Source organism: Trachypithecus francoisi, unplaced genomic scaffold (genome assembly GCF_009764315.1).
Source record: "Trachypithecus francoisi isolate TF-2019V2 unplaced genomic scaffold, Tfra_2.0 Lachesis_group4, whole genome shotgun sequence".
Taxonomy (NCBI): domain Eukaryota; kingdom Metazoa; phylum Chordata; class Mammalia; order Primates; family Cercopithecidae; genus Trachypithecus; species Trachypithecus francoisi.
In genome coordinates, this window is record NW_022681469.1 from 68,225,370 (window position 1) to 68,238,922 (window position 13,553).

General features: G+C 35.2%; 1 protein-coding gene across 10 annotated transcripts in view; it reads left to right on the forward strand.

The window, feature by feature from the left end:
- Positions 1 to 13,553, forward strand: part of ADAM22 (ADAM metallopeptidase domain 22) — a 255,535-nt gene that overhangs the window by 183,454 nt on the left and 58,528 nt on the right. For all 10 annotated transcript variants that reach the window (XM_033194589.1, XM_033194595.1, XM_033194592.1 and 7 more), the window contains 4 exons: positions 771 to 855; positions 2,213 to 2,303; positions 4,718 to 4,769; positions 11,490 to 11,589. In XM_033194589.1, coding sequence (XP_033050480.1) covers positions 771 to 855; positions 2,213 to 2,303; positions 4,718 to 4,769; positions 11,490 to 11,589 — 328 coding nt within the window. The remainder of the gene's footprint in view (positions 1 to 770; positions 856 to 2,212; positions 2,304 to 4,717; positions 4,770 to 11,489; positions 11,590 to 13,553) is intronic.

Below are 13,553 nucleotides of genomic sequence, written 5' to 3' on the forward strand. Positions count from 1 at the left end.
TTTCTTCCATTCTCACTCCCTTCCTTCCATTCATCCATCCTTCAGTTTTTTTGTTTGTTTTTGTTTTTTTTCCTGAACCTTTTGAAAGTAAGTTGAAGACACTTACTGGGGATTTATTATTAAATAGTATATATTCTCTAAGAGTAAAAAGACATTCTCTTATATAACCACAGTAAATTATTGAAACTGGAAAATTTAACATAAACAATACTTTTATGTAATCCATGGTCTATATTCAGATTTCACCAATTACCTCAATAATGTCTTTTATAGCTAATTTTCCCCATCGAAATCCAATCCAGGATCACACATTGCATTTAATCATCATGTCTCTTTAGTCTCCTTTAATCTGAAAGATTTCCTCAGTTTTCTTTTGTCTATTTTGAGTTTAATACTTTTGGAGAGTATAGACCAATTATTTTAATTGACTGTTCCTCATGGGAATGCCTGATGTTAAGTTATGTATTTTTGGCAGAAATACCAGAGAAGTGATTTTGTGTCTTTCTCAGAGTACATCATATCAACCAATTATTTTTTAATAGATATACTTCAATTTAAGATATTTATTAATCTTGTGAGAAAACATCCCTCATAAACCTTTGTCTTTGGTTACGTGTATAAACAATTTGCACATTCTTCCCTTGCAGCATGAATATATTGTATAGAAATCTTATGTATATTGAGAAAATAAATGTGGTAAACTAATAATGAGAGGTGCTATGATGTTTGAACTGTGAACAGTAAGCATTTTTCATTTCCTTTTCTAAAAGGGGAAGTCAATTTGAGAGTAGCCGGAGCGGGGCAGCTTATATTGGTGGGATTTGCTCGTTGCTGAAAGGAGGAGGCGTGAATGAAGTAGGTGTGAACATCTGTACAATACAAAGTGGTATGATGGCTGAAAATGTTTTCCTCATACTTAAGAGAGAATTTCTCAGTATTCACATACTCCACATGTTAGATTGCTACATTACAAATCAATATGGCGGCCTGTCACAATGGCTTATTCCTGTAATTCCAGCACTTTGGGAGGCTGAGGTGGACAGATTGCTTGAGACGAGGAGTTTGAGACAAGCCTGGGTAACATGGCAAAACCCCATCTTTATCAAAAATACAAAAATAGTAGCGTGTACCTGTAGCCCCAACTACTGGGGAGGCTGAAGTGGGAGGATGGCTTGAGCCTGGGAGGCAGAGGTTTTATTGGGCCCAGATTGCACCACTGCACTCCAGCCTGGGCAACAGAGTGAGACCCTGTCTCTAAATAAGTAAATAAATAAATAAATAAAATAAAAAATTAAATAAAAAACTAATATGGTTACTATAAGTGACCAGAGAACAGACTGGGGAAATACTGGGAGATAATATGTGATAATTATTATATATTCATATTATACTTGGAATAATTTCCAGATTAAGCTACTTACAGATTACATTGAGAGAATCTTTACCTTTACCTTCATTGAAAATAAGGCCCTATTATTCACTTTGAATGATTTTCCAGGGAATTGAATAATTCCCTGAAGCATCAGGTTGTCACCTAACAACCCAACTGGATATTTTTTACTTAGTATTTAACATATTTGGGGATAAGAAAAATAGAGTAGGTTTTCCAAAGGGTTTCTCTTACTCCTAAGGCACTAAACCTATTGGAGATGATCGAAAAGAAAATACTTGTATCTTTAAGAGGCTACAAATTGAAAAATATATCCTCAGTTCTTCTTAAGTTTCTGTTGGCCAAAGATTGTCACTACCTCCTGTTACTCATTTCATTTGTTTTCTGAAGCCACATTCTATTCCACTTGAGGGGAATTTCAGGATTACAAGTGGACACAAAGATGAACAAGTTCTAAAAAAAATTACCGATTTAATTTTATTTTGTATTATCCAAAAGACTGATTTAATTATATACCAATATTGAATTTTTCAAGAATGTCACTGGTGAAATTTGGACTCAGATATACATTTCCAAAACCCAAAAGCTGTGATTATTTCCTGACTTCTAGTATTCCCTGTAAGACCTAATCAAACATGGATTTTTGTTTCTTACCAATTTTTCCCAAATGCATATTCAATGTTGGCTACAGTGTGTTTAGCCTCTGCTAAAGAAATTGCTTAGAAATTACTTACTTTCAGCGATATTGTGACATTTTTCTCTGGTTCTTTTTCAGTGACAAGTTGGATTTATATATATTTTATTTTTGTTTTTGTTTTTCAGTTTGGGAAAACTGATGTAATGGCTGTTACACTTGCCCAGTCATTAGCCCATAATATTGGTATTATCTCAGACAAAAGAAAGTTGGCAAGCGGTAAGTTTTAGTGCATGTGTGGTTAGCTGTATTTAAAATAGACTATTTGTAAAATATTTTGGAGCGTAAAATTTTTTGATTTAGTTGCTTGATGAAAAGAATTTGAATGGTAGTAAAAGATAAAAAGAATTTGAATGGTAGTAAAAGAATGGTAGTAAAAGATAAAAGATAAACAGCACAAACTCTTGTTTTCCAAAGTAATACAAAGAAATATTTACATTGTAGGTGGAAATTTCTATGCCTATAGTGAACTTTAAAGCCATGTGATAATAAATTCAAGCTGAATTTAACCTTATAAGGGAAAAAATAAGCCCAGTTTGTTCATCATAAATGTTTAGTAGATAATTCTAGGCATATAGGTTTCAGACATACTGTTTTTTTATGTTTTTTTTTTTTATTTTTTATTTTTTATTTTTTATTATACTTTAAGTTCTAGGGTACATGTGCATAACGTGCAGGTTTGTTACATAAGTATACTTATGCCATGTTGGTGTGCTGCACCCATCAACTCGTCAGCACCCATCAATTCATCATTTATATCATGTATAACTCCCCAATGCAATCCCTCCCTACTCCCCCCTCCCCATGATAGGCCCCAGTGTGTGATGTTCCCCTTCCCGAGTCCAAGTGATCTCATTGTTCAGTTCCCACCTATGAGTGAGAACATGCGGTGTTTGGTTTTCTGTTCTTGTGATAGTTTGCTAAGAATGATGGTTTCCAGCTGCATCCATGTCCCTACAAAGGACGCACACTCATCGTTTTTTATGGCTGCATAGTATTCCATGGTGTATATGTGCCACATTTTCTGAATCCAGTCTGTCACAGATGGACATTTGGGTTGATTCCAAGTCTTTGCTATTGTGAATAGTGCCGTAATAAACATACGTGTGCATGTGTCTTTGTAGTAGAATAATTTATAATCCTTTGGGTATATACCCAGTAGTGGGATGGCTGGGTCATATGGTACATCTAGTTCTAGATCCTTGAGGAATTGCCATACTGTTTTCCATAATGGTTGAACTAGTTTACAATCCCACCAACAGTGTAAAAGTGTTCCTATTTCTCCACATCCTCTCCAACACCTGTTGCTTCCTGACTTCTTAATGATTGCCATTCTAACTGGTGTGAGATGGTATCTCATTGTGGTTTTGATTTGCATTTCTCTGATGGCCAGTGATGATGAGCATTTTTTCATGTGTCTGTTGGCTGTATGAATGTCTTCTTTTGAGAAATGTCTGTTCATATCCTTTCCCCTGTTTTTTTATGTTTTATTTAAAACATCTCTGAACGTGGCCACAGATGTAGAATTTCCCTGTCAGGATCAGACCTGATAAAAAGCTTAGTTAATAAATGGACCTAGTAAAATATGCTAGGTTTGGTATCTATGAACAATGTCTTTTCTCAAGTAGGTAAAGTCACTTTACCCTGAATGGTCAAATACTATGTATTTACCATTAAAATTTGATTATTTCCATTTTTACTTTAGTAACAAATGTTGTAAGTATTTTTATAATCTGGAAGGCTGAGGCAGGTGGATCACCTGAGGTTAGGAGTTTGAGACCAGCCTTGCCAACATGGTGAAACCCTATCTCTACTAAAAATACAAAAATTAGCCAGGTGTGGTGGCAGGCTCTTATAGTACCAGCTACTCAAGAGACTGAGGTAAGAGAATCACTTGAACCCAGCAGGCGGAGGTTGCAGTGAGCCAAGATTGTGCCATTACACTTCAGCCTGGGCCACAGAGCGAGACTCCATCTCAAAAAAAAAAAAAGCTATTACCATTTATAGAGTACTTATTATATGCCAGATGATTGAGTGCTGGTATTACTTCCATTTAGATACTCATTTAATTCTCCAGATAATTCTACAGGGCACCCATTTTTAGCCCTATTTTATAGGTGAAGTGACTAGATCTTACAAGTATAATGTCTCTAAGATTACACATATATCAAATGGCAAACTCAGGTTTTGAACCCTAGTATTTCCTGATTCTGAAGCCCTTCTGCTTACCCAATGATATTCCAATGCCTTCTACCAGAAGCTTGGTGCGTGCAGAGACTTTCAAAAATGGTCAAGAAATTATAATAGTTCTCTTAAAGGCCTGTGAAACTGAGATCCTTTAATAGTGCCATAAAGTTTTTCATTCTTCCATTGGTATTTGATTAAATGGTTTAAATATGATCATTTGTTAAAATACAATTTTTTTGGCAAAAATTATATAATCTTGATAGGGTCAAAGTATATTTTTGTTGTATATTACATAAAAAACTATTGTAACATGAATTAGAAAGAAGCTATTAATTTTTAAAAGGTATTTTAAGGAATAAAATGAAGATAATGATTTTAAAACAGAAACTGCTTTAATGCAACTGTGTTCACTTTATAACAAGGCATGTGTGTTAATTTTCTCTTAGGTGAATGTAAATGCGAGGACACGTGGTCCGGGTGCATAATGGGAGACACTGGGTGAGCCACTTGTATTTGACAATAACTCAGTCTTACATTCCCTGCTGTGCTGTTGTCTTCTGAGGAATATGACACTCAATAACTTAGTGCATTGAATCTAGCATTTGTAAGACATCAGAAGTAACTATTCTTAATGGTTCTGTATATAAAATATTTTTGCAAAATAAACTCTTATTTATAAAAACAATTGATGTCGATTAAGTTGGTAGACATCAGAAATTTTTTTTCTTTAGCCTTAAATCTAGGCTACAAATGTAAGAAATGAGGGACAACTTTGTTTTTGATGGCTTACCTGCTAATTCCCTTTCCTTTTATTTCCTTCAATTCTAATTAAATGGTTTATAAACAGTACTGTGCTGGTAAGTTAACTCTTGAAAACAAAAATTAGAAAACAGCCTGGATTTGTAGCTTTGTCACTTTTCTGAGGTGTAAATATTCCCACAATGACTGACTTCAAGCCGTCACTGATGGCTTCATAATGTGGTATCACTGAAAAGGGAGTTGGGAAGAGAAATGTGCAATCTGCTCTCCTGAGAAAGGTTTTCATTTTACACTGTCCTCCCCTTCACACGCTCAGTCATCAATGCTTGTCTTTTATTCTTGTAAGTAAATTTTACAGTTATCCCTTTTATTCCAAGCTTATCATTACTGCCCTAGTTTTAACTTTGGCCATCTTTTGCTGTTATTATTTTAATAACATTTCAAATACTGAGTATAAATTGGGTTCAGTGCTTGGGTGATAGGTGCACCAAAATCTCACAAATCACCACTAAAGAACTTACTCTTGTAACCAAATACCACCTATTCCCCAGAAAAACTATGGAAATAAAAAAATTTGGAATGCTACTAAAATAATAACAGCAAAAAATTGTAAAAGTTTAAACTAGGGCAATAATGATACGTTTGGAATCATCATCATTAAAAATGTATGAAGAATAAAACAGTGGACATTTGTACACCTGTTATCCAGCTTTTAAAAAGTAAAATACTGCATTTGTGGTTAAATCTCCTTTGTGTCCTCCATTATTAATCCCCAGCCCCAGCCAAGGTCACCACCATCTGAGTTTGGTTTCTATCATTCTCAAGTCATTCTTTATACTTCTACTGTGCAGTATGTATGTGTGTTGGAGTAAAACATAGCATTTGGTTTGCATGTTTTCAGTTTATGTGAAATACATCATGCTGTATGTATTCTTCTGTGACTTGCTGTTTTTTTTTTATCAACATGATGTTTGTGAGATTTATCCATCCTGTTAATATACAACTCTTGTTCATTAAATGCCATTGTCCTGCTCAGAAATTTTCTGAGTCTCTGATGTCTAAAGAATGTGGTCAAAATCTTAGCTTCATTATTTAGATGCCCATAATCTTTCCTCATTCTCATCTGCAATCTCCTTTTCCCCTACTATTCATGATTGGTTTGCTTACCATAATTGTACAGGAGTTTCTAGCTTTTTCGACTTGCTAATCATAATACTACATAGATTTTCAGCTTCTTAAATACTTGCTCACCATAATTGTACATTAATTACCAACTTCACTTGATTTCCTCAATATATTCTCTTCATCTAGAATGCCTTTCCCTTTTTTCTCTATCTAACCACATTTCTAACCATCTGAGATTTGTTATAATTTTAACCCCTGCATTATAATTTAATCATGTGTACTTATGCTGCCTTTCACAAATTAGCTATAAATTTTTGAGAGATTGCTTATTATGTTAACACATATTTCAGACCTCACACCATAATCCTTGGTACAAACTTGATTTTCAACAAATATTTCTTGATTGTATTTGAATTTTGAATGCGCAGGATATGTATAACAAGGAAAATAAATGATGGAGGGAATATATATGCAAACATATGTTTAAAATATTTTTCCAGTTGGGTGCAGTGTCTCATGGCTGTAATCCCAGCACTTTGAGAGACTGAGGCAGGCAGATCACTTGAGCCCAGGAGTTTGAGACCAGCCTAAGCAACATGGCAAAACTGCATCTCTACAAAAAATACAAAAATTAACCAGGCGTGGTGGCACACACCTGTAGTCCCAGCGACTTGGGAGGCTGAGGTGGGAGGATCACCTGATTCTGGGGAGGTTGAGGCTGCAGTGAGCCATAATTGTGCCACTGAATGCCAGCATAGGTGACAGAATGAGACCCTGTCTTAATAATAATAATAATAATAATAATAAAGTATTTCTCCAAAAATCTTTGTACTTTTTGTTTAGTAATGAGAGGAAATGATAAAAGTTCTATAGTTGCAGTTTTAACAATTAATTTCATACTGGAGATTCTTGTCTTTTAAATCCTACATAGTATATTTGATTATCCTGATTATTAAAATGTTTAATAGAAAATCTGCATAGCATTAAGCATAATATACAGTGAAGTCAAATGGCTACCTTCAGATACGTACAGCTGTGTACACTGGAATTCTTATATTAAAGAGATGCAAGTAAGAGAAAGTCGTTTGTATAAAACTATGGGATATGATGCAATAATTTGATTACGCCAAATATCACCAAGCAGCAGTAATTATGGACATTTGTTCCCATGGGTACATTCCCTACCATTTCTACTTTCTGAAGTTCTGTACAGCTAAATATTAGAAAGCAGGGTTGAAATGAATACCTTCAGTCCTATTTAAAGGTACAAAAATTAAAATTTGAAGGATGCACTGAATACAATAGCTATATTATTCTGTGAAACAGAAGTTGTGGGGGCAGAGGCGGGGGGAGACATGATATCTGCCTTCAGATATTTGAAGGGGCTATGTTAAGGCAGAGGAATATGGCTTTATATAGTTAAGAATACAGAACTGTTCACAAGTTAGAAGTCAGATGTGGAAAAATAAAGGTAAGAAAAATCCACAAATTTTCAACTGTTCATATTTTTAAAACCTTCCCTGTTGGGGAGTATACTGTCACTGCCAAGTGTTGGAGAATAGACTGGGCTTTCTCCCAGCTCTGCAGTAGGCAGGAGGGTGGGCTTGGCTGTGACCCCTGAGGGTGCTTTTACAGAGAGGCCTTTATAGGAGGCTCAACTAGACTTTGACTTCTAAGAGTCCTGCACTAAGAGTTAGTGACTTTTTACTTTGGCAGTATGAATCTAACTCAGGTTTTGACCAGTAGGATAAAGAGGGACTTTGGGGCTGGACATGGTGGCTCACATCTGTAATCCCAGCACTTTGGGAGGCTGAGGCAGGCAGATCACCTGAGGTCAGGAATTCAAGACCAGCCTGGCCAACATGGTGAAACCCCATCTCTACTAAAAGTACAAAAATTAGCTGGGTGTGGTGGCAGGCGCCTGTAATCCCAGCTAATCCCAGCTACTAAGGAAGCTGAGGCAGGAAAATTGCTTGAACCCAGGAGGCTTAGGTTGCAGTGAGCTGAGATCATGCCACTGTACTCCAGCCTGGGCAACAAGAGTAAGACTCCATCTCTAAATAAATAAATAAATAAATAAAATGAGACTCCATTTCTAAATAAATAAATAAATAAAAGGAGGGACTTTGAAAAAAGACCTATTTAAATTTGATAACTCTGGCAGAGATATGTTGGATGGATTAGAGGAAAAGGTGATAAAGACATTGGCTGGAGTAAAAGCATTGCAAGGATAAAGGAAGTAATATTGTTACTGTAAAACAGGTGGCTTGGTTGGTCACTTGGTGGGTATCAACTTAATTATCATAACCAAGGAAGATTAAATGAAAGAGATTTTATTACTTTTAACAAGTAAGTAGAATACCATGGATAGCTCTCAAAGCATTGTCTCCCTGAGCTGGAGGCTGTGTCAGGTTTTATAAGCATAGGGTAATGAGGCATGATCTGATTAGATCTTGCAGTGAGGTGGTGCTAGGAGGCATTATCGGACTGGATGCCAGAGCTCAATCTGATTGGATACTGGATCCTGTCATTCAGTGTATATTAGTTTGTTTTTCATTGTTATAAATGAAAACCTGAGATTGGGTAATTTATAAAGAAAAGAGGCTTACTTGGCTCACAGTTCTGCAGGCTGTACAAGCATGGCACCAGCATCTGCTTGGTTTCTGGTGAGATCTCAGGAAACTTTTACTCATGACAGAAGGCAAGGGGAAGCAGGTGTGTCACACGGCAAGAGAGTGAGCAGGGGAGAAGGAGGGGGTGCTAGACTCTTTTTAACGACCAGATCTTGTGTACACTTATTATCAGCCATTTCCTCTTGAAGGGCACTAAGCCATTCATGGGACTCTCTCATTAGACCCCAGTCTCAATATTGGGGTCATATTTTAACATGAGATTTGGAGGGGACAAACATCCAAACTTTATCATCGTGTCTGCTGCTTAATTCAGTTCCTGCTTCTCAGCTGAGCATTTCGATTCCTCCTGTGGTTGCACCATTGGTTCATCTGAGCATGGTCAGGCTATGTGACCTGAGGGTCCATGGCAACTGAGAAACAATTCATAACATTATTACACAAAAGTTGAACCAGATTGGTCTGGTGCAGCTACAATATGTGTAAGAAACTTTCAAATGAAGAATAAAGTTTATGTCTTGTTAGGATTTGTTACTTGAAAAAAACCTGGTTCCTTTGCCTGGCAAGAACAAATAACTCTTCAACAGAATGCAGGTTTTGGCTGGCCCAGTCACTCATGCCTATAATCCTAGCACTTTGAGAGAATCACTTGAGCCCAGGAGTTCGAGATCAGCCTGGGCAACATGGGGAAACTTTGTACAAACTTAAAAATTAGCTGGGCATGGTGGCACATGCCTGTAGTCCCAGCTACTCGGGAGGCTGAGGTGGGAGAATCACTTGAGCCCAGGAGGTCCAGGCTGCAGTGAGCGGAGATCACACCACTGCACTCCAGCTTGGGCAACAGAGTGAGTTCCCTACCTCAAAAAAAAAAAAAGAAAATACAAGTTTTGATCAATGGGAGTTTTATTACTAGTCACAAGTAAAGAGAGCTCTGGGAGTGTTCTATAGCCGAGTGTCTTCCTGAGGGAAAGCAACAGGAGGGTTTTATGGGGAGGTGGGTGGGGAGAGAGTGTGTCATCGCATGTAGAGGAGGGGTCCCAGTGGTACAGATACAGTGAATCATTATGTCAGCACGTAGGTTTCAAGTTATAGTAATGAAGCTATAGTTCCTCCCATGGTGGAGACTTTAGCATGGTAATGAGGAAAGTTTACTTGGGTTCATTTATAATTTGTCAGAGTTTTTCCAGAGCTGGTTCCAGCTGACTAGGTGACCACATTCCGTACAAAGTGTGGGAAAGAGCAGGCTGCAAGTCAGGAGGCTGTAAAACAGGCTGATTGTTCAAGTTGATTAAATTCCTGTAGCATCTGGAAACCCTCCTCATCTGCTTATAGGAAGTGGAGGTGAAGGAAGTAAGGGAGTTCAGACAACTTAAACCCAAGACAGCTTTATTTGGAGAGTTTAGCATGAAGCACTTTAGAAATGAGTTTAGGGTAAATAATCATTATAAATCCCATTAATTGATAACAAAGTATTAACTATGCTTAGAAGAAGTAGGGATATAAATGGACAGTTTTTGCAGGCTACTGGGAAACTTTATAAATCTACTCATTCTTTTTTCCCTTTTTATCAAAGCTCAATGTAAAACAATGTTTTAAAAATATAGAAAATAAAATTTTGGTGACTTTTCTCCAGTGATAACCTTGGTTGATATTAAAATACTGCTGTATTTTAATTCAGTATTTAACACTGTATAGTCAGCATTTTTCTGAGCCTGTTCTTCAACACTGTGATCATTAATAACTGTATGGTATTGTGTTTTATTACTACATCACAGTTTAGTTAACAGTTCTTACTGTTGAACATTTAGGTTATGCTTTTGTTATTTCCTGTTATAAATTGTGTGACCACAAATATCTTTGTTCGTACATCTTTGTGCACATAGCTAATTATTTCCTTAAGAAAAATTTCTAAAAGTAGAATTACTAGATCCAAAGATGTGCTCTTTTTGAAGATTCTTAATGCATGTTGCCAAATTATTCTCTAATCAAGATCTTTTTTCTATTGACCTTTTATTAGTTTTTTTTAAGAATACATTTTTTTTTTAAAAAAACCTCAAACCTGAAGAAGAGTTGCAAGATTAATAACAAAGAAACTTTTTGTCTGGTGGATCATAAATTGCTTAGTATGCCATTACTCCTAAACACCTGACTTTGCATTTTTTACAAAGAAGTACATCCTCCTACATAACCACTATACAACCAGTAAAAGTATCTAATTCTTAGCCTTCATTCAAGATTGTCCCAGGTTTGAATATTGTCATTTGTAACAAAAGGAATCACATTTCATTTTTATGTCTCTTTAGCTTCCTTCAGTCTGGAACAGTTCCTCTTTCTTTAAGACCTGACACATTTATATTATAGGTCAGTTATTTTTTGGAATGCTCTGCAGTTTGGATTCTAGCTCAGTTTTAATATTTAGGAAAGACTCATTAAATAAATTTTTCCCAACTCTCCTTGATTTAACTTGAATGCACATGCAAATAATGAAAAACCCACAGTAACTATTAGTCACCACATGAAGAATTTAGAAATAATATTAATTGAACAAAACTCTTATAGATTGAATATAAATGTCATACATAAGTAGACTTTATTCACTCATTTTAAAGAGTAATATACAATTTTAAGTGTTCAGTTTTCAGACATATTCACAAACGAGAAAGGTGAGTTGAACCCAGCTATTGATTTTTCTTCTCTTTTATAGCTATTATCTTCCTAAAAAGTTCACCCAGTGTAATGTTGAAGAGTATCATGACTTCCTGAATAGTGGAGGTGGTGCCTGCCTTTTCAACAAACCTTCTAAGGTAATAAGTGTGGCTAATAAGGTTTATAATATTAATTATCAACCTTTATAAAATATTATAAATACACATTTTCAACTATTGAATCTTAGAGAGCTTTTCAACTTGCCCTATATGTACATATTCTAGATATGCTATATATCTGAATATTCAAAGTCAGCTTTAATGCTGGGCATTTTGGGCTATTCTGATGGGAATAGAAAGCAGGTAGAAATAACAGTGTTTGCTGTCTGAAAAATTTCCACTCTCTTTTTATATAGCCAAGTGATGATTCAGAGTTAGTTTACAAAAATGGTTTTATTACTTTTCTTTTTTATTTTCTTGATACTTATTTTTTTTTTTGGTTAGCTAATCACAACTCATACAGGTAGAATGTGGGGGCATATCTACACTCATTACTCCCTACCACTGCTTTTCTGAATGAGCAGTATGTTAAAATTACAAGTATTTCTCAATATGAAAAGCAAGTCTTTCTAAAGCAGAAATGAAGACGGTCTTGGACTTTGTCACAGGCTTTTACAACTTGCAGTGCATCCTCTGGTTACTGACTAGAAAGAAGGTCTTCCTCCTGCATTTTGAAGACTTTGCATGTTAAAAAAAAATGCTTTGTCCTTGTGAATTATGTGAACTGTGAAATGCTTCTGTGCACCACAGGGATATGCACCATTGCCTTTGAAATCAATTTAATTTACCTGGTTTAATTTTCTGTTCACTACAGTGAAATTTAGAAATTTCACTGAATTGAATTGAAAAGCAAATTGACAATTTTAAGGCTCTTCAAAAGATTGGAAAGAATATTTGAACTGTGTCACTGCTGCCGTAAATGCTAAACAGTTCAAGTCTTTTTACCAAAATAATTGATTATTGTAAACCCAGAGTAAGAGAATAAGTGTGGTTTTCATTTGGATAAGTTTCCATTTTGACTGTTTTTTATTTGTTATGATCTGTTTTAACCAAAAATGAAATATAGACAAAAGTTGACTCATTTGTAGAAGAGAGAATATTTAAAATCAAGTGGGTTTTGTTGTTGCTGTATATATTCTTTATTTTGTTTTTTTTTCCTCTAGTTAGTTATGAAAGTATATGTGTGCATGTGTATGTCCATCTGTTTACTGGTGTGTGTACATTTTCATTTTATGATATGTAGACTTTGATTAGCTTTTGAATTAATATTATGTATCTGGCATATAACAGTTATTTACTAATTTTACCTATCACCATAGGATACATTATATTCAAAAGAGAACAAAATTGATGAAGAGCTAAATAATAAAACAGACCTAAAACATACACTTGGACAGGTCAAAATTTGCTTCAATCTCTGGGGAAAATTTAATTTTAGTTCGCTGCAAAACTATCTTAATAGGAGGAAGTGTATTTTATATTAAGTAGATCAATGGATATACTAATTTTTTGATGCTTTTCTCATTGTCTATGAAATAGTTTCCTGTATCAGAAAGAGATATAGTAATAAAGCATTTTTCACAGATGGCTAAACTTAATCCTCAAAAATTTTCTGATGTAAATGGACAACTATCATTATTATTAGTAGTATTATTCCTGTTCTAGATATTAAGGTCTCTGAGATGTTAAGTAATTTACCCAAGATAAGTACTTGAGCCAAGATTTTCATCTAGACATCTGACTCCAAATCCCCTGCTTCTGGTTTCAAATGAATTTTCAGGAGAGAGTCTGGCTTGATTTTAGTGAATGGTTAGATCATCTTTAATTCTGATGACATTTACTAGAACCTATGTGATATGTATGTTATATATATAAATATATAGGTAAACTATATACTATGTATATTAAATATGAAAAGGAAACAGAAGTAGACACTTCTGTTCTAAAGTTCCAAGTTCTGAGCTCATGCTTTCTAGTTTAGGAAAATAAAACTATATTTTAGAATGACTGGCAGGGCAGGTGTGTTTGGGTATGGCACTTATGGTCTCTCAAAGTCTTTGATG